This window comes from Phocoena phocoena, chromosome 9 (genome assembly GCF_963924675.1).
Source record: "Phocoena phocoena chromosome 9, mPhoPho1.1, whole genome shotgun sequence".
NCBI classification, from domain to species: Eukaryota; Metazoa; Chordata; class Mammalia; order Artiodactyla; family Phocoenidae; genus Phocoena; species Phocoena phocoena.
The window spans coordinates 19943813-19964148 of NC_089227.1; the positions used below are offsets into that span (position 1 = coordinate 19943813).

The window sequence follows — 20336 nt, forward strand, 5'->3', positions numbered from 1 at the left end:
TCTGCCTGTGTTTTTGTCTAAGAGTGCCTGTTCTCACATTTAGGTCTTTAATCTATTTTGAGTTCTTTTTTCTTTTTTTTTTGTGGTACGCGGGCCTCTCACTGTTGTGGCCTATCCCGCTGCGGAGCACAGGCTCCGGATGCGCAGGCTTAGCGGCCATGGCTCACAGGCCCAGCCGCTCCACAGCATGTGGGATCCTCCCGGACCAGGGCATGAACCTGCGTCCCCTGCAACGGCAGGTGGACTCTCAACCACTGCACCACCAGGGAAGCCCCTTGAGTTCTTTTTTATGTATGGTATTAGAGAATGTTCTTGTTTTACTCTTTTACATGTAGTTTTCCAGTTTTCCCAGCACCACTTATTGAAGTGACTGTCTTTTCTCCATTGTATAGTCTTGCCTCCTTTGGTAGATTAATTGGTGCCTGAGTTCACTTCTGGTTTTTCTCTTCTATTTATTTATGTTTCTGTTTTTGTGCTAGTACCATACTTTTTTGATGACTGTCACTTTGTAGTATAGTCTGAAGTCAGGGAGTCTGATTCATCCATCTCCGTTTTTCTTTCTAAGGATTGGTTTTTGTATTCTTGGTCTTTTTTTTCCATACAAATTAAAAAAAAATTTTTGTTCAAGTTCTGTGAAAAATGCCATTGGCAATTTGATTGTGATTGCATTGAATCTGTAGATTGTCTTTGGTATTATAGTGATTTTGACACTACTGATGGTTCTAATCCAACAACATGGTATATTTTTCCATCTGTTTATGTCATTTTTGATTTCTTTCATCAACATCTTATAGTTTTTAGGGTACAGGTCTTTAGCCTCCTTAGGTTGGTTTATTCCTAGGTAGTTTATTCTTTTTGATGCGATGGTAAATGTGATCATTTCTTTAATTTGTCTTTCTGATCTTTCATTTTTAGTATTAGTAATGCAAGAAATTTCTGTGTATTAATTTTGTATCCTGCAGTTTACTGAATTCATAGATGAGCTCTAGTAGTTTTCTGGTAGCATCTTTAGGATTTCCTATATATGATATCATGTCATCTGCAAACAGTGGCAGTCGTATTTCTTCTTTTCCAGTTTGGATTCCTTTTATTTCTTTTTCTTTTCTGATTGCCATTGTTAGGACTTCCAAAACTATGTTGGATAAAAGTGGCAAGAGTGGATATCCTTGTCTTTTTCCTGATCTTGGGGGAAATGCTTTCAGCTTTTACTGTTGAGAATGCTGTTAGCTGTGTGTTTGTCATATGTGGCCTTTATTATGTTTAGGTAGTTCCCTCTATGACCACTTTCTGGAGAGTTTTTATCATAAATGGGTGTTGAATTTTGTCAAACGTTTTCTGCATCTATTCAGATGATCATATGGTTTTTATTCTTCAGTTTGTTTATGTGGTGTATCACAGTGATTGATTTGCAGATACTGAAGATCCTTGCATCCCTGGGATAAATACCACTTGATCATATTGAATGATGTTTTTAATGGATTGTTAGATTCAGTTTGATAGTATTTTGTTGAGGATTTTTGCAACTATTTTTTTCAGTGATATTGGCCTGTAATTTTCTATTTTGTAGTATAGTTTTCTGGTTTTGGTATCAGGGTGATTGTGGCTTATGAGTGGTTCTTAAACTCCACTGTTGTAGGTGCAAGAGATACAGCCATGAACAAGGCAGAAAGGAAACCTGGCCTCCTTGGAAGTTAGGTTTATTGGAAGAGAGACAATAGTCAAGTAAATGATGTGGAATATTGAAAGATGATTAGTGCTTTGAGGAATAATAAGGCAGAAAAGGAAGGAAAAGGAATAATAAGGCAGAAAAGGAAGATGATTAGTGCTTTGAGGAATAATAAGGCAGAAAAGGGTGAGAACTGCATTCTTTAATGAAGTATAAGCTTTTTTTTTTTCTTATGGCACTTGATACTTCATTGTTAGGTTGTCCTCCAAAAATATGGCATCAGTTTACACTCCCCCCAAAAGTATGAGAGAGGATCTATTTTTCTCTACTCCTAACCAACAATTAGCTTTGTCATTAAAATAAAAAAGACCTTTGCTGATGAACGGTGAAAGATGATGACACTTTAATTTACATTTCTTTTTTACTTCTAATCAGGCTAAACCATTTTTAAGTTACTTAGGCTTTTGCGGTCTTATTTTGTGAATTATCTTCTAGTATTCTTGGACCTTTCTTCCATTGAAGTGTTACTTTTTTTCCTTACAGATATATAGGAATTTATTTATGTTTAACTACTTTAATCCTTTCTCATAGATGTTGCAAAGTTTTGTTTCCAGCTCATCATGTTCTTTTTTTGAGGGGGTAGGGGGACTTTTTTTAACACAGAAAAGTTTTTAATATTTATGCAAATATGCCAATATTTTATTATTTTTTCCTTTGTGTGCCTAAAAAGGCTATTTCTGCTAGCTATCAGATACGTCATCACCTGTATTTTGGTGTTTTTTTTCACTTTTCAAAATTAATTATTTAATCCATATGGAATCTAGTTTGGTACATATAGGGTGCTTTACATATCTATGTACGTCTTAGACAACCAGCTCAGATATAAACACCATTTATTAAATTCCAACACTGTTTATTAAATCATCTTCTATTTCCTCTTTGATTTGAAATTCCAACCTTATATTCAATATTCATGTACTTGTATATATGCCAGTATACCTGTTTTGGAATATCCTGTTCCAATGAGCTATCTTTTCTGGCAACAAGATCACACTGTTCTAATGTTTATAAATTTAATATTTGATTTAATATCTGTGCTCATTTTCATTTAGGTTTAAAAAAACCTTCTGGCTCTTCCTTCCTATTCTTCAGATGAAATTTATAAATATTTTTTTTATTTCAAAAAAATTTTTTTTGTTATTTTGATTGAAATTGAGCTAAATTTTTGAATAAATATTCCGGGAGAAATATTTCTGCAGAAGCGATTTTTTATCGAGGTATATGATAAGTCTTTCTACGTATTCTTTTTTTTTAAATGACTAGTCTAGAAATCATAATAATTCAGTATACTGATAAATTCTTAAGTTCGGTTTCTTTCTTTTTTTTTTTAACATCTTTATTGAAGTATAATTGCTTTACAATGGTGTGTTAGTTTCTGCTTCACAACAAAATGAATCAGTTATACATATACATATGTTCCCATATCTCTTCCCGCTTGCGTTTCCCTCCCTCCCACCGTCCCTATCCCACCCCTCCAGGTGGTCACAAAGCACCGAGCTAATCTCCCTGTGCTATGCGGCTGCTTCCCACTAGCTATCTACCTTATGTTTGGTAGTGTATATATGTCCATGCCTCTCTCTTGCTTTGTCACAGCTTACCCTTCCCGCTCCCCATATCCTCAAGTCCATTCTCTAGTAGGTCTGTGTCTTTAATCCTGTTTTACCCCTAGGTTCTTCATGACATTTTTTTTTTTCTTAAATTCCAGATATATGTGTTAGCATACGGTGTTTGTCTTTCTCTTTCTGACTTACTTCACTCTGTATGACAGACTCTAGGTCTATCCACGTCATTACAAATAGTTCAATTTAGTTTCTTTTTATGGCTGATATATATACAATATTCCATTGTATATATGTGCCACATCTTCTTTATCCATTCATCCGATGATGGACACTTAGGTTGTTTCCATCTCTGGGCTATTGTAAATAGAGCTGCAATGAACATTGTGGTACATGACTCTTTTTGAATTACGGTTTTCTCAGGGTATATGCCCAGTAGTGGCATTGCTGGGTCATATGGTAGTTCTATTTGTACTTTTTAAAGGAACCTCCATACTGTTCTCCACAGTGGCTGTATCAATTTACATTCCCACCAACAGTGCAAGAGGGTTCCCTTTTCTCCACACCCTCTCCAGCATTTATTGTTTCTAGATTTTTTGATGATGGCCATTCTGACTGGTGTGAGATGATATCTCATTGTAGCTTTGATTTGCATTTCTCTAATGATTAGTGATGTTGAGCATCCTTTCATGTGTTTGTTGGCAGTCTGTATATCTTCTTTGGAGAAATGTCTATTTAGGTCTTCTGCCCATTTTTGGATTGGGTTGTTTGTTTTTTTGTTATTAAGCTGCATGAGCTGCTTGTAAATTTTGGAGATTAATCCTTTGTCAGTTGCTTCATTTGCAAATATTTTATCCCATTCTGAGGGTTGTCTTTTGGTCTTGTTTATGGTTTCCTTTGCTGTGCAAAAGCTTTGAAGTTTCGTTAGGTCCCATTTGTTTATTTTTGTTTTTATTTCCATTTCTCTAGGAGGTGAGTCAAAAAGGACCTTGCTGTGATTTATGTCATAGAGTGTCCTGCCTATGTTTTCCTCTAAGAGTTTGATAATTTCTGGCCTTACATTTAGGTCTTTAATCCATTTTGAGCTTATTTTTGTGTATGGTGTTAGGGAGTGATCAAATCTCATACTTTTACATGTAGCCGTCCAGTTTTCCCAGCACCTCTTATTGAAGAGGCTGTCCTTTCTCCACTGTACATTCCTGCCTCCTTTATCAAAGATAAGGTGACCATATGTGCGTGGGTTTATCTCTGGGCTTTCTATCCTGTTCCATTGATCTATCTTTCTGTTTTTGTGCCAGTACCATACTGTCTTGATTACTGTAGCTTTGTAGTATAGTCTGAAGTCAGGGAGCCTCATTCCTCCAGCTCCGTTTTTCGTTCTCAAGATTGCTTTGGCTCTTCGGGGTCTTTTGTGTTTCCATACAAATTGTGAAATTTTTGGTTCTAGTTCTGTGAAAATTGCCAGTGGTAGTTGGATAGGGGTTGCATTGAATCTGTAGATTGCTTTGGGTAGTAGAGTCATTGTCACAATGTTGATTCTTCGAATCCAAGAACATGGTATATCTCTCCATTTATTTGTATCATCTTTAATTTCTTTCATCAATGTCTTATAATTTTCTGCATACAGGTCTTTTGTCTCCTTAGGTAGGTTTATTCCTAGATATTTTATTCTTTTTGTTGCAGTGGTAAATGGGAGTGTTTTCTTGATTTCACTTTCAGATTTTTCATCATTAGTGTACAGGAATGCCAGAGATTTCTGTGCATTAATTTTGTATCCTGCTACTTTACCAGATTCATTGATTAGCTCTAGTAGTTTTCTGGTAGCATCTTTAGGCTTCTCTATGTATAGTATCATGTCATCTGCAAACAGTGACAGCTTTACTGCTTCTTTTCCGATTTGGATTCTTTTTATTTCCTTTTCTTCTCTGCTGTGGCTAAAACTTCCAAAACTATGTTGAATAAGAGTGGTGAGAGTGGGCAACCTTGTCCTGTTCCTGATCTTAGTGGAAATGCTTTCAGTTTTTCACCATTGAGGATGATGTTTGCTGTGGGTTTGTCATATATGGCCTTTATTATGTTGAGGAAGGTTCCCTCTATGCCTACTTTCTGCAGGGTTTTTATCATAAATGGGTGTTGAATTTTGTCTAAAGCTTTCTCTGCATCTATTGAGATGATCATATGGTTTTTCTCCTTCAGTTTGTTAATATGGTGTATCACGTTGATTGATTTGCATATATTGAAGAATCCTTGCATTCCTGGGATAAACCCCACTTGCTCATGGTGTATGATCCATTTAATGTGCTGTTGGATTCTGTTTGCTAGTATTTTGTTGAGGAATTTTGCATCTATGTTCATCAGTGATATTGGCCTGTAGTTTTCTTTCTTTGTGACATCCTTGTCTGGTTTTGGTATCAGGGTGATGGTGGCCTCATAGAATGAGTTTGGGAGTGTTCCTTCTTCTGTGATTTTTTGGAAGAGTTTGAGAAGGATGGGTGTTAGCTCTTCTCTAAACGTTTGATAGAATTCCCCTGTGAAGCCATCTGGTCCTGGGCTTTTGTTTGTTGGAAGATTTTTAATCACAGTTTCAATTTCGGTGCTTGTGATTGGTCTGTTCATATTTTCTTTTTCTTCCTGATTCAGTCTTGGCAGGTTGTGCCTTTCTAAGAATTTGTCCATTTCTTCCCGGTTGTCCATTTTATTGGCATAGAGTTGCTTGTAGTAATCTCTCATGATCCTTTGTATTTCTGCAGTGTCAGTTATTACTTCTCCTTTTTCATTTCTAATTCTACTCATTTGAGTCTTCTCCCTCTTTCTTGATGAGTCTAGCTAATGGTTCATCATTTTGTTTATCTTCTCAGAGTACCAACTTTTAGTTTTATTGATCTTTGCTATTGTTTCCTTCATTTCTTTTTCATTTATTTCTGATCTGATTTTTATGATTTCTTTCCTTCTGCTAACTTTGGGGGTTTTTTGTTCTTTTTTCTCTAATTGCTTTAGGTGCAAGGTTAGGTTGCTTATTTGAGATGTTTCCTGTTTCTTGAGGTAGGATTGTATTGCTATAAACTTCCCTCTTAGAACTGCTTTTGCTGCATCCCATAGATTTTGGGTCGTCGTGTCTCCATTGTCATTTGTTTCTAGGTATTTTTTGATTTCCTCTTTGATTTCTTCAGTGATCACTTGGTTATTAAGTAGTGTATTGTTTAGCCTCCATGTGTTTGTATTTTTTACAGATCTTTTCCTGTAATTGATATCTAGTCTCATAGCGCTGTGGTCGGAAAAGATACTTGATACAGTTTCAATTTTCTTAAATTTACCAAGGCTTGATTTGTGACCCAAGATATGATCTATCCTGGAGAATGTTCCATGAGCGCTATAAAAAAATGTGTATTCTGTTTTTTTTGGATGGAATGTCCTATAAATATTAATTAAGTCCATCTTGTTTAATGTATCATTTAAAGCTTGGGTTTCCTTATTTATTTTCATTTTGGATGATCTGTCCATTGGTGAAAGTGGGGTGTTAAAGTCCCCTACTATGAATGTGTTACTGTCAATTTACCCTTTTATGGTTGTTAGTATTTGCCTTATGTATTGAGGTGCTCCTATGTTGGGTGCATAAATATTTACAATTGTTATATCTTCTTCTTTGATTGATCCCTTGATCATTCTGTAGTGTCCTTCTTTGTCTCTTGTAATAGTCTTTATTTTAAAGTCTATTTTGTCTGATATGAGAATTGCTACTCCAGCTTTCTTTTGGTTTCCATTTGCATGAAATATCTTTTTCCATCCCCTTACTTTCAGTCTGTATGTGTCTCTAGGTCTGAAGTGGGTCTCTTGTAGACAGCAGATATATGGGTCTTGTTTTTGTATCCATTCAGCCAATCTGTGTCTTTTGGTGGGAGCATTTAGTCCATTTACATTTAAGGTAATTATTGATATGTATGTTCCTATTCCCATTTTATTAATTGTTTTGGTTTGTTATTAAGCTTTTTTTTTTTTAAGGCAGTTTTTTTTTAGAAAATGTCAAAAAGAAGGCTATGAATGCATTTAAACAGATGTGGCATCATGTAAGAGAGAAGACTCATTTGTCTTAATCCAATTTTTGTTTTCTTATCATTTACCTACATCTTGTTTCTCCTTGTTTCCAATAAAAGCCTAGAACTAACTAGATTAAATGCATGTTGACTTCTTTTATTTTCATAGATAACTATAAGTCCATACTTTATCCCTTTAAGTTGCCCAGATTATTAATTTTTAAGAACTGCTAAGTGTGATAGAGTTATTCATTTAAAAAAATTTAAAGACTATGTAAAGAATACTTACTTCAGATCGTTAGGCCAGTTCAGAATTTAATCAAATTTCTCGAAATTATTTTAATTAGATATTGGGACGCTAGAGTTTAATAATACAGATCTTCAAATTATTGTTTTGGAAGAAGAGGATAATATGATATATGTAGGGTTATGATGACTATATAATGGAATTTACATCATTGTAGTATGTTATGTTTAGGTATATGAATATGAAAGTGTTCTGGAAAAAACATGTGATTAAAGTATAAAATAATAGAACAGCTCTAAACAAAGTGAAAATGGGTTATTAGCAGAGCTACACAAGTGCATTGCCTGGCTAGACAACAGTACTTCGTTCCTGATATTTGCCTTTTCTGGGTCATTGGAGCAGTGGGTCTGCTCACAGGCTTCAAGTGGTTCGTGTGCTTTGTGCTCTTGCAGTGGCTCAGTGACCTTCTCTGATTGTTAGTGTTGATGATAGTCTCCAACAGTTAGGAGAACTTCAAAGAGGGAGAGAGGCAGGCACCTCCGAGTTTCATTAGTGGAAGGAGGCCGTCCTTATCAGTTACTGCTGTAGAAGTGAGAGGGACAGTCATATTGGAGTAGGAGAGAGAGACACGGGACTGAGGCTGCACGGCATGGCCTAGTAGAAAAAGTGGGACACCAGGAGTCTGGGAACCAGGCTCAGGCTCAGGAATCCTGTCCATCAAGGAACTCTTTTTTTGGCGAGGGGTGGAGGGGAGGGATCTATGAAGTTAGGATAAGAGAGTTTCGGTGACGAGGATTGTTTTGAGATTCACGTGACACATGAAAGTACTTTGAAAATCTCACGCATTCTTTAAATGTATGATATTGAAGAATAGGATGCCCTTTGAAAAAATGATACGTACCAGTTATTTTATATTTGTACTGTAGTAGGCCAGCAGGTTGCTTTTTTATTTTTATCGAGGGAAAAAAATGCATGTATACAGGTTTTTTTAAAAAAATCATATTACCGACGGGCTTATAAGACAAATACCAGTCCCCTAACCAGCCTCTGCCACCCAGGCCCCTTTATTTCCTTTGGAGTTTGTCTTCATATTTTTCTTTTTGTTGTGGTATGAACACTTAACATGAGATCTACCCTCTTAAATTTGTCAGTGTACAATGCATTATTGTTGCCTGCAGGGACCATGTTGTACAGCAGATCCCTGGAGCTTCTGCATCTTGCTTAAGTGAAGCTGTGTGCCCACTGGTAGTAACTCCCCACGTTCCTCTCCCCCCCAGCCCTGGCAACCACCATTCCACTCTTTGGTTCTATGAGTTTGACTATTTTAGATACCTCAGATATGTGGAATCACGCAGTGCTTGTTTTTCTGTGGTCCTTCACATTACTATCAGATGTAACTCACTCTGTATCCCTCCCCATCTCTCCCGTGCTTCTACTTGAGCTTTCCCCTTACTATTTACATTATTGTGACTATGTCAGTATTTTTCATTGAGGAACCAAGTAATATAGTATGGCCGTGTCTCCTGTCTCACATACTTTTCCCTCTGAGGTTAATGATCCCTCCTTTTTCGTCTGTTGAACTTTCTATGTATTTATGACTGATCATTTCCCTCCTTCCCATGGCTTCTCAGGACCATCTTCCCGAGGGGGAGACCTTCAGGAGGTTTTCAGCACCAGGCTCCAATCTGGGCTGATGCCCTCCAGGCTCTCTGTGGCTTCCTTCTGGGCTCTCCTTCACCGCCCTCCTGGGCCCCTTTCCCTCCTCACTGTGGCTCTGTTTCCTGCGTCCCACCTCTTCCCCCTCTTGGATATTTTCTCCTTTTGGTGGAGCGCACTCTTAACGAGCTTCCTGAGAGGGGGTACACGGGACGACAGTTTTTTGAGACCTTGCTTGTCTAAAATGTCTTTATTCTCACTCTTTATTCTAAATTGAATTATAGTTGGTTTACAGTGCTGTGCCAATCTCTGCTGTACAGCAGTGACTCATTTATACACAAAGAGACATTCTTTTTTTATATTCTTTTCCATTATGATTTATCACATGATACTGAATATAGTTCCCTGTGCTCTACAGTAGGACCTTGTTGTTTATCCATCCTGTATATAATAGTTTACATCTGCTAACCCCAAACTCCCAGTCCTTCACTCCCCTGCCCCCTACCCTTTGGTAACCACAGGTCTGTTCTCTATGTATGTGAGTCTGTTTCTGTCTTGTAGATAGGTTCATTTGTGCCATATTTTAGATTCCACATATAAGGGATATCATATGGTATTTGTCTTTCTCTTTCTGACTTGCTTCACTTAGTAAGATAATCTCTGGTTGCATCCATGATGCTGCACATGGCATTATTTTGTTCTTTTTTAAGGCTGAGTTTATTCTCATTGTTGATTGATAGTGTGGGTAATGGAATTTTAGTTTGGAAACAGTTTTCTCTCAGAATTTGAAAGCATTACCTCCATGACCTTCTTTTTAGTATTGCTTTTAGAGAAGTTCAGTGCCATTTCTTGATCCTTTGTGTGGGACCTTGATTTCCTCTGTGGAAACTCTGAGGATCATCTCTTTGGCACCAATGTTCTGAAGTTTCACCAGGATGTGTGGTTCTTTACTTATCATGCTCGATGCCTGGTGGGCCCTTTAGATGTAAATATCTGTTGCCTTCAGTTCTAGGAAATTTTCTTGTCTATTTCCTTGAAAATTTCCTCCCCTCCATCTTTTCCTTGTAAAACAACTACTGATTATATTTTGGATCTCCTAGATCAACCCTCTGTAACTTTATTTCCCCTGTATTTCATTTCTTTTTATTTTTTTGTTTTGCTTTCTGACAGGTTTCCTCAAGAATTTGTTTCATTTTTAAATCAGTATGTGTTTCACTTTTTTATGTGATGGGTGAAAATGTCATAATATGAAATTTAAAAAAAGAGTAGAAAATATGAATATCCTATGATCTTAACCATGCATAAAAATAGAACTGCATAAAAATAGCATAATGTTTAACAGTGGTTGTAATCTCTGCACATGGATATAATGGATGGCTACTCTTCTTATCTTTATGTTATATTTTCCAAATATTTTATAAAGCACATTTTCTTTTATAATCAAGGAGGAGTTTAAAAATATTAAGCCATTTTGATGCATCTTGTACTCCTAATACGGATAGTGTGGCAAAAATATACAACATTAGCATTCATATTTAATTGAATTGGTGGTATTTTGGTAAAATCAATCTCTATTCAGTGTTCACCTATATCGTCAAAATAAATATGAAAAAGAAATATTTTTAATTTAAATCTTAAATATGAGTTGCACAGTACAGATATTAAAGTTTCCTAAAACAGCACAAAGATACTTTCAGTTGGAAGAAAAGGATTAACTCAAGTCCTCTTTAAAAGTGATTTTTTTTTTTAGAAAATATGGTTTGAACAGATTTTTGTCAAATCTTTATCTCATTCATGTACAGAAACATATACTTAATAAGTATATTAACAAGAATGTGGGTTTCATTGTTTTGAAGTTAACATTATCTATGCCATGGAAAGAGTTATGGTTTAATGAAGAGAGAGGGTCTTGAGAGTCAGAAGGCCTTGATTCCACTCCTGATTGGACACTTACTTGTTGTATGACCTTGGCAAGTATCTTAGTGACCCTCTGCCTTGGTCTGGTTTTCTGTGAAATGGCAGTAACATCTGCTTCACGGAGTTAGATGACAATGTAGTTAAAGCATCTGGCAGAGTAGTGGTTGAATAAATGTTGGGATTTTTCCCTTTCCCCAAGAAAAGTGAAACATTAACTAGTGTACAGGTTAATAACAGGCTTGAGGATTTTCCCATTTGTAGCTTTAAAAAAGGAGGACCAACCAAGAAAAATCTTGATCTAGTAAAGAAAAATGCCAAGTGGGTGCTTGATTTCTGTAAATAAACAAGAATTTCCCCATTCTACGTACTTTTTCAAACTCTGATTAGGATAAAAAGTAAAAAACTATTTTTTTCTTTTTGGAATCTCAGTTGTAGGCACTATTTCTTTGAGTTTCATGGGCCAGTAGCGTTAGAGATCAAATTCTTTAAAATAAGCTACTCTTTTGCGATGGATGGGATTAGAAACAATATAGCATGAGGAAAGGACCTTGAAGAAAAGTGTGACTGCTTAATTCAGATCTCTTGTCAGACGTTTTACCTTTTTTAAAAAACAGCTTTGTTGAGATATAATTCCCGTATTATACAATTGACCTGGTTAAAGTGTACAATGTGACAGATTTTTGGTACATTCAGAGTTGTGCAACCGTCACTACAATCTAATATGTTTTTATTATCCCAAAAAGAAACCCTGTGTCCTGAGTCATCACCCCCCAGTTCTCCAGCCCCTGGAAATCACTAACCTATTTTCTGTCTATGGATTTGCCTATTCTGGAAACTTCATATAAATACGACCGCACAGTGTATGATCCTTTGTGATGGGCTTCTTTCCACACTTTACCTGTTAGTACTGCGTTTGGAGAACAAGTTGAGGCTGCCAGAGATGCTCAAGGTTTTGTTTCCTCTCAGCTGTCAGTGGATAATGCCAGATATTAAACTTTAAAATGACTTTTAAACTTACAGCAAAAAAAACGCAACGATTTTCAGGGAGTTTTGTTTCAGATGTTTTGATGCACTGTTTAAACATGATGCTACTTAAATTTTTTTATAGTTTTATTAACACAATAGAAGCTCCACGTATTCAAAAAGTAAAATCTGGCGAGTTTGGATATCTGTATAAACCTGCAAAATGATCACCATGATCAAGAAAATGAACATATCTGTCATCTCTAAAAGTGTCCTTGTGTCCACAGTAATCCACATCTGATTCTCCCCCACCTGAATCCCAGGCTGTTATGGACTCACCCTGGAGATATTGCGGGTTCAGTTCCAGACCACTGCAAGAAAGCCAGTCATACCAATTTTTTGGTTTCTCAGTGCATATGAAAGTTATGTTTGCCTAATTAAAAATACTTTATTGCTAAAACATGCTAACCATCATCTGACAATGCAAGGTTGCCACAAACCTTCAATTTGTAAAAAAACAAACAAAACAAAACAAAAAAACACTGCAGTATCTGTGAAGCGCAATAAATAACAAGGTTATGTCTGTACCTTTTTTTTTTTTTTTTTTTTTTTTCTGGTACGTGGGTCTCTCACGGTTGTGGCCTCTCCCACTGCGGAGCCAGGCTCCGGATGCACAGGCTCAGCGGCCATGGCTCACGGGCTTAGCCGCTCCGCAGCATGTGGGATCTTCCCGGACCGGGGCACGAACCCGTGCCCCCTGCATCGGCAGGCGGACTCTCAACCACTGTGCCACCAGGGAAGCCCTGTACTTGTGTTTTTTAAAAATATGTATTAAATGAGAATACTTGGGAATAAGGTGGCGTGAGGCAGAATGTGTGGAGGCAGGCGGCGTGCCCTTGTGTGAATGCTGTAACTTCTGTTTTTTTGTCTGTAAAATGGAGAGAGTTAATAACACCTACCTCCGGCATTGGGGTATTAAATGAAAAAAATTTTATGAAGCAGTTAGCCCAGTTTCTAGCACACGGTAAGCACTCCATGCATGTATTTTGTGTTATACGAAAGTACTCGATACATTAGATAGTGCTGCGTCATCATCGTCACGTGCCTCGTGTGAAGCCTAACGCATGCTAGGGACTCAGCTGATACGCATTCCCTCTCCTTTCTTCCATAATTCTTGATAAGCACACCGTATGGCATTTGTTCACCAACCCTAACTACCAGCTTTGAGAACCGAGTTGAAAAATTCATTCACTCGTCCATTCAACAAGTTTTATCGTGCGTGTATATATCGTGCGTGTATTAGTCATTGAAGCAGGCACTGTGAATGATTCCAAGTTGAATAAGACACGGGCTGCATCCTGTGTACAGTTAACCAGGGTAAAGAGCAGAACATCCATGGTGTGCAAACAGGTGGCGTGGGAGTGGAGAGGGAGAGTGAGCAGTGCCGGCTGTGGAGACTCAGGGACGGCTCCGTGAAGGGCGTGCGATTTGATTAAGATCTTGAAGGGGTGAGAGAGAGAAGGAAGAGGGTCAGTGTCGTGCGGGGCTCCTGAGCTCAGGCTGGGAGCGAGGTGCAGTCCCAGTGTTGGGGGGAATACAGAGCCGTGTGCAGGAACTGAGTGAAACAGCTGGAAAGGAGGAGCGGCAGTCCACCAACAGGCTTACCACTGGGTTAAGGAGGTAAGGCGTGCTTTGTCAAGCAGTACAGAACCAGTGACGATTTTTCAGCAGGGGAGAGAGTTACGCCATCAGAAAAGTGTTTGAGGTGGCTCTAGTGTGTGGAATAAGTTGAAGGAAGGTGGCTGAGCCATCAGGAGGACTTGAACATGCCTGGATGTTACTTAGGATCTTAACTCGGATCTTAACTCTTAACTATGAGTAAGGCAACAAGTAAATATGTAAGGGATCGATAGGGGTGGTGCCTGATTGCTTGTCGGGGTTGGGGTGTGCTTCCTTCTTCTTTTGCATTACTTGCAGAGGGCTTACTGTGTGCCAGCCTCTCCTAATTCAGCCCCCAGTAATGACATGTAGGTGCAATTATTATACCCATTTTTCAGATGAGGAAACTAAGGCTTAGGCTGGCTAAGAGCTATCTTGTCATTCTCCACCTTCTGGGCCCATTTCCTGTTTGGACCAGCTCAGTGACCTCTCAGTTTCCCTTCACCTGCATCTCCCCCATCTGCCCTTTGCTGTCTCCTTTGTCCAGCTCTTTGTCTCTCCTGGCAGCTCTTGTGACACACCCCAGGTCATCATTTAAACTTGAAAAGTGGTTTCTCTAAACGTGAATTGGGTCATGTCTTTTTTTTTTCTTTTTTTATCGATGCTTCCTCACTGTCTGGGTGAAGCGTGGGATTCAAGGCTTTTTACTGGGTTCTGATCCTATAAGATTTCAGTTTGTCTTCTGCCCCCCGAACGCCACATTCCTACTTGGCTCTGTGCCTTTGCTTGGGCATTTTCTCCACCTGAAATGCCCTTCCCCCTTTTCTCTGCATCAGGAACTTCTCACCATTCTTCAGGAACGCACACAAGTTACTGTGTCTGTAATGCCTTCCGCAGCTGGGCTCTTCATTCCTTCTTACTGGGCTACAGCATGCCTTGTATTTTATTTATTCAGTACGATGCCTTTTTCAAAACTGATTTGCAGCAGCTTGTAAAAAGACATGTAGCAGTAAAAAACGAGATGGATAAACATACAAGAGCAAATGGACAATTAGGGTAGAAAAATAAAGCCAAGAAAGGTTAGCATAGAAATCTGTTCCATTGTTGCCTGCGATGTGCCCTGCCCTGTTCCCTTCTGCATATGGGCTGGAGGAGTCTTCAGCTTTTACTCTGAACTTCCTGTCAAAGCAAAAGTCAAAGCAGGATTGTCAGTTTTCCCAATGGTAGTCAAAGGAGTAAAGCCAATTGCTCTGCAGAAGAGCTTTTCCTGTTACAGGGAATCGAGAGCAGTGTTTCTGGGGTGTGTGTGGGAAGGTGGGGTTGGTGTGCGCTGGTACCCAGTCATCAAGACAGCCAGCCCCACGGTACATGCTCGGCAAGTTTCACAAGGAAGAGACCTCCATGCAGCTGTATGGCCTAACACCAAAGCACAGTTTATGAAAGTTTTATAAAAGCCAGGACTGTGATGCTAGAACACAGCTTCTTGTTGGTCCAGCTTAATCCAAGGATAAAATGAAGAATAATAAACAAAGGAATAATGCTTAACACATTATGTTGTCGTTATTGTTTCACACCTGTTTGCCCCCAAAAGCGATCATCTTCTCATGGGCAGGGACCGTGTTCTGCGTTGGTTTGATCAGTGGTAGAAAACCTCAGAGGTAAGCGGTGAGGAGAACCATCTATGCCCCTGACTTTCCCAGCAGCCATCACAGCACTCTGCTCTGAATTCTGTGTACTCAGGAAGTCAGGTTCACGTGAGATCCACGATCTACACAAATGTGGTCAAAAGTTTTCTTTACTATTTCTAGGGGCTGACCGCCTGAGGCAGTTTTCAGTAGCGAATGCACCAGCTGAGTAAACAGCAGTAGCAAAGGGACTGCATCTCGGTCTACTTCTGGCGCTTACAGAAGAGAGCCTTTAAAAATATTTCGTAAAGTCAGCAGTACTCTAAGTTTTAAGTTTAATTTTCCCTTTGTTGGTTGCATTTGGGAGTAACATCTTACATCACTATATAGTGATTATTGAGTCAGATTCAGAAAGAAGTATGCACTTTCAAGAAAAAAGCAAAAATAACAAATTTATTGAATGACCTCAGTTCTCCCCAAATAACCCTTCTCTCTGTAATTTAGGTCAAAAATGTATTTATGATGACACATAATACCTTTTTTTTTTAATAGCTGCTTTTCTTTCTTTCTTCATATATGTAGGAGCTTGATAAAGAACTCCCAGTGCTTAAGCCGTATTTTATCGATGAACCTGAAGAAGCTGGAGTGAAGGAAGCTGGCTTAAGAGTCACGTGGCTGGGACACGCGACAGTGATGGTGGAAATGGATGAGCTCATCTTGCTCACGGATCCTGTCTTTAGCGCCCGGGCCTCCCCGTCGCAGCGCGTGGGTCCCAAGCGGTTCCGGCGTCCCCCTTGCACCGTCGGTGAACTGCCCCAGATAGACGCGGTCCTCATCAGCCACAACCACTACGACCACCTGGACTACAGTTCTGTCACTGCTCTGAACGAGCGATTTGGTAACGAGCTGAGGTGGTTTGTGCCTTTGGGGCTCCTGGACTGGATGCAGAAATGTGGCTGTGAGAATGTGATCGAGCTGGACTGGTGGGAGGAGAACTGCGTCCCCGGACACGATAAGGTGACGTTTGTGTTCACACCTTCCCAGCACTGGTGTAAAAGGACTCTGACAGATGACAACAGGGTTCTCTGGGGCAGCTGGTCTGTCTTGGGGCCTTGGAACCGCTTTTTTTTCGCAGGAGACACTGGTTATTGCTCTGCTTTTGAAGAGATAGGAAAAAGATTTGGACCTTTTGACCTCGCAGCTATTCCCATTGGAGCGTATGAACCAAGGTATGTAGGTGTCTAAAGCAAGCATTCCTGCTACATGATAAATTAACTGGACTCTGAGTAATCTGTGGTTTTAATGGTGGACTTTGTTATACATTGGGTGGGGGGTTGGTGGGCCAGAGTCAGTTAAAATTTTTCTTTGAATTTTAAAGTGCTTTAATTACAGTGATATCAGTTAAATAATTGTAGTTACTGAAATTATACTACCAAGAAAAAAGGACGACGGTTTAAAGAATTACTCTGCCTAGCCCGAAGTTCATGTACTATTCCGACTAAAGTTAAACCTGTCGGCCAGTACTCAAACCTGACTCTTGGTCTTTCTTTCACGTGGAGGATACTCTCCGTGAGTGGAATGCACCCATGCCCTGTCCTGTGTTTAGTGGAGAAAAAGGGCTTGGCCTATAGCATCAGTCCCTTGTGACGGTCTTATTGCAGGCAGCACTGAGGTTAGTCTGCTAAAGACATTGCTGCACTACTTACACTTGCCCTGCAACCTCTCTGTACTGATTGCCTGTCTTCAGGGCACAGAGCAGATAAAGGTCACACGAGCATTTGAGACCCAGGAGACCCATCCACTGCCTGTGTTTTCCTTAATACTGCCTATTTAAGGAAAAAGTGATTTTCAAGAATTCAGTTAGATTTCAGTCAACTCTGGTTGATATGTACAAGTTAAGAGAAAATAAACACTAAAAGCAAAGTAGGGGCTAATTTAAAAAATGTTTTATTTTCTGAAGTGCATGTACAGACTCATACGGAATGGTATGTAGGATGGCATTTTATTTAGGTGATCCTACAAACAACACTGATACATAGATGAATTGAGCAAATCTGATCATTGGTTTCCATCAGATTGTTATACTTTTCATTAACTTTTTAAGTTCACCAAAACCGTTTCATTGCTAAGTATATTAATGGTTATTTCTCCCTTTTTTCTAGTTTCTTCATTTAAGGGACTAGATATTTTTACCTTACTAAAAAATGATTATAAGCCAATAGTAGTGCTTGAATTTCACTTTTCCACATAACTCTAATTCTGAATTCTAATGAAACCTCTTAAAACATCAGTCAGCCTGTTTACAAATCAATTTTATATGGTATTGATCCTTATTCAATATATGTTCTTAGTATATTAGAATACTTCTTGTACTTGTGAAAATAAAATTTTCATATGTAGAAATATACAGACTTGTCATATACAGGTGATGATAAAATATGTACAGCCGAAGTACACAAATGCACTCACATAATTCCCCCTTGCTTCTTGCACTGCAGCTGTCTTGTCACTAAGATGGGAGAAGGATGGGGAGGACAGTATTTGCTCTAAAGAATTAAATTGGTAGTAGCCTCTACTCTGTATTCCAGTTCTCTAGTCAGTTCTAAAGTTTTATTTTTATTTTTAGTTTTTTTGGCCATGCTGCATGGCACGTGGGATCTTAGTTCCCTGACTGGGGATCGAACCCATGCTCTGTGCATTGGAAGCCTGGAGTCTTAACCACTGGACCACCAGGGAAGCCCCAGTACTAAAGTTTTAGAAATGTTGTTATCAACAAAACTTCAGAGTAGTCTATAAATGTAAGATGATCACACCCAAAACGATTTTCAATAATCTGCTTAGAATGTTTTCACCCTTACTTTTGGGATCTCCTGTCATCGGGCATTCTATCCAAGTCGGTTAGGATTTTGACTTTTTATTTTAATTTGTATACCAGAGTAAACACATTTTAAATGTATTTCAGACATGAAAAGGAATATGTCTATCCCTTTGATTTGAAGTAGGAGTTTTAAAAAAATCAATAGAGAGAAACAGCCAAAACTGTTTTCATCTTGCCCTGAATTCTAAGTGTCAGGAGATAAAGCAGAACAAGTGCTTCTCTAATCTCTTGTTGAGAACACAGTGGCTTTGTTTTGGGGCTCCCATCAGGCCCGGCAACTCCTAACAGTAAATAACAACCCTTGTGCTGTGCAGATGGATGAACTTTTCCATGACGTGTTCTACAAAGTGCAGCAGCCCCTCTGCTCAATCCAGATCCCGTAATCTTCACTGCAGTGTTCATTGCCAGTAGCAGACCCAGGATATAAATAATGTGAAGACACTGTTGTTTTACCTCTTCTAAACTGCTGGCTGGGGGGGCTTCCCTGGTGGCACAGTGGTTAAGGATCCGCCTGCCAATGCAGGGGACACGGGTTTGAGCCCTGGTCCAGGAAGATCCCACATGCCGCGTAGCAACTAAGCCCGTGCACCACAACTACTGAGCCTGTGCTCTAGAGCCCGCGAGCCACAACTACTGAAGCCTACGTGCCACAGCTACTGAAGTCCACGCGCCTAGAGCCTGCGCTCTGCAACAAGAAGCCACCACAATGAAGCCTGCGCACTGCAACGAAGAGCAGCCCCTGCTCGATGCAGCTAGAGAAAGCCGGTGGGCAGCAACAAAGACCCAACACAGCCAAAAATAAATAAATAAATTTATAAAAATAACTGCGCGCTGGGCAAGCAAAGGATTTGCCTGTATGTAGTACATTTTACTTTTGTATCAGAAATAATTCTCCTGAAAGTGTTGGCTTTGTCAACTCCCTACTCTTTTGGAAGAATTCTATGAAGTAGCTGCTGTACTTCATGCTTTGAATAAATTTTGTCTTGTTTAATCCTCACAATAACCTTGTGAAGTGGGCATAGTTTCTATTTCACGGACCAGGAATGGCAGCTGGAGAAACTGAAGCAGCTCCAAAGGCATTCCCAGGAATTGGTAGAGCTGGGATTCACGCCCAGGCCCCCTGCCTCCAGAGCCGTCTCTTCCCAGGCATGAGGCAGCCTTTCACATTGCTAAACTCTATTTAGTCTCCCTGATGTACCCTTTCTTCTTGCCAAACCAAACACCTCATTCATCAGTTGTATGGTATTTAAATAAAATCCTTGAATAGAAACTGGATTTTTTTTGCTCCTGATCTTACAAATTATACACTAATTTTTGTTTCCTTTTCACTTTAGCACGTTAAAAAAAAATTGTTTCAGCAAGGTTATTTGCAACTGGAGTTTTGATTTCTAGTTCTTTACCCATTATTCCGTTTCTTTCATTCATACCAGGATTGCAAAATATCTGCTTTTTAAAGTAATAAGATATCTTCAGAATAAATCATCAGTAAAATAAAAATACATGTGAAACAAAATCCTACTATTCAAAGGGAAGTTTTGCTTGAGACTTATCTACTGTTATAGCAGTTTGTACAAGAAAGATTTTTTTTTCCAGCAGAAAAGTGGACTGAAGGGAGATGGTTTTGCCTACTGTGATTTACTCCTGTGCAGAATGTTAAAGGTTGATTACATGAAGCAGTAATTAGAATTTATTGTATACTTAAAAGCCCAGATTTAATAAATTACTGTGTTTTATCAGGTGGTTTATGAAGTACCAGCATGTAGACCCAGAAGAGGCTGTAAAGATTCACATTGATGTGCAGACAAAGAGATCTGTGGCAATTCACTGGGGAACTTTCGCCTTAGCGAATGAGGTGAGTGTGATTGTGGTAACAGTAACTCGTGACGTGTCTGACCGATGATAGGACTGATCACTGTACCCTGCAGTGTGTTCGGAAACCAAACTAGAATCAGAACCTGCGTGGTCATCAAGTGACTTAGGGTGGTAAATCATATTAATTAGTAAAACGATATTTATGTACAGTGGGGAAAAAAATCCTCAGTGCATGTTGTTCTTTTGGCTTATTTCTATAGTTA

At 39.0% G+C, this 20336-nt stretch overlaps 1 protein-coding gene across 1 annotated transcript in view; it reads left to right on the forward strand.

Annotated features, from left to right (window-relative positions):
• Positions 1-20336, forward strand: part of NAPEPLD (N-acyl phosphatidylethanolamine phospholipase D) — a 45792-nt gene that overhangs the window by 20117 nt on the left and 5339 nt on the right. The window contains exons 3-4 of the mRNA XM_065884049.1: positions 15969-16612; positions 19999-20113. Of these exons, the coding sequence (XP_065740121.1) occupies positions 15969-16612; positions 19999-20113 (759 nt within the window). The remainder of the gene's footprint in view (positions 1-15968; positions 16613-19998; positions 20114-20336) is intronic.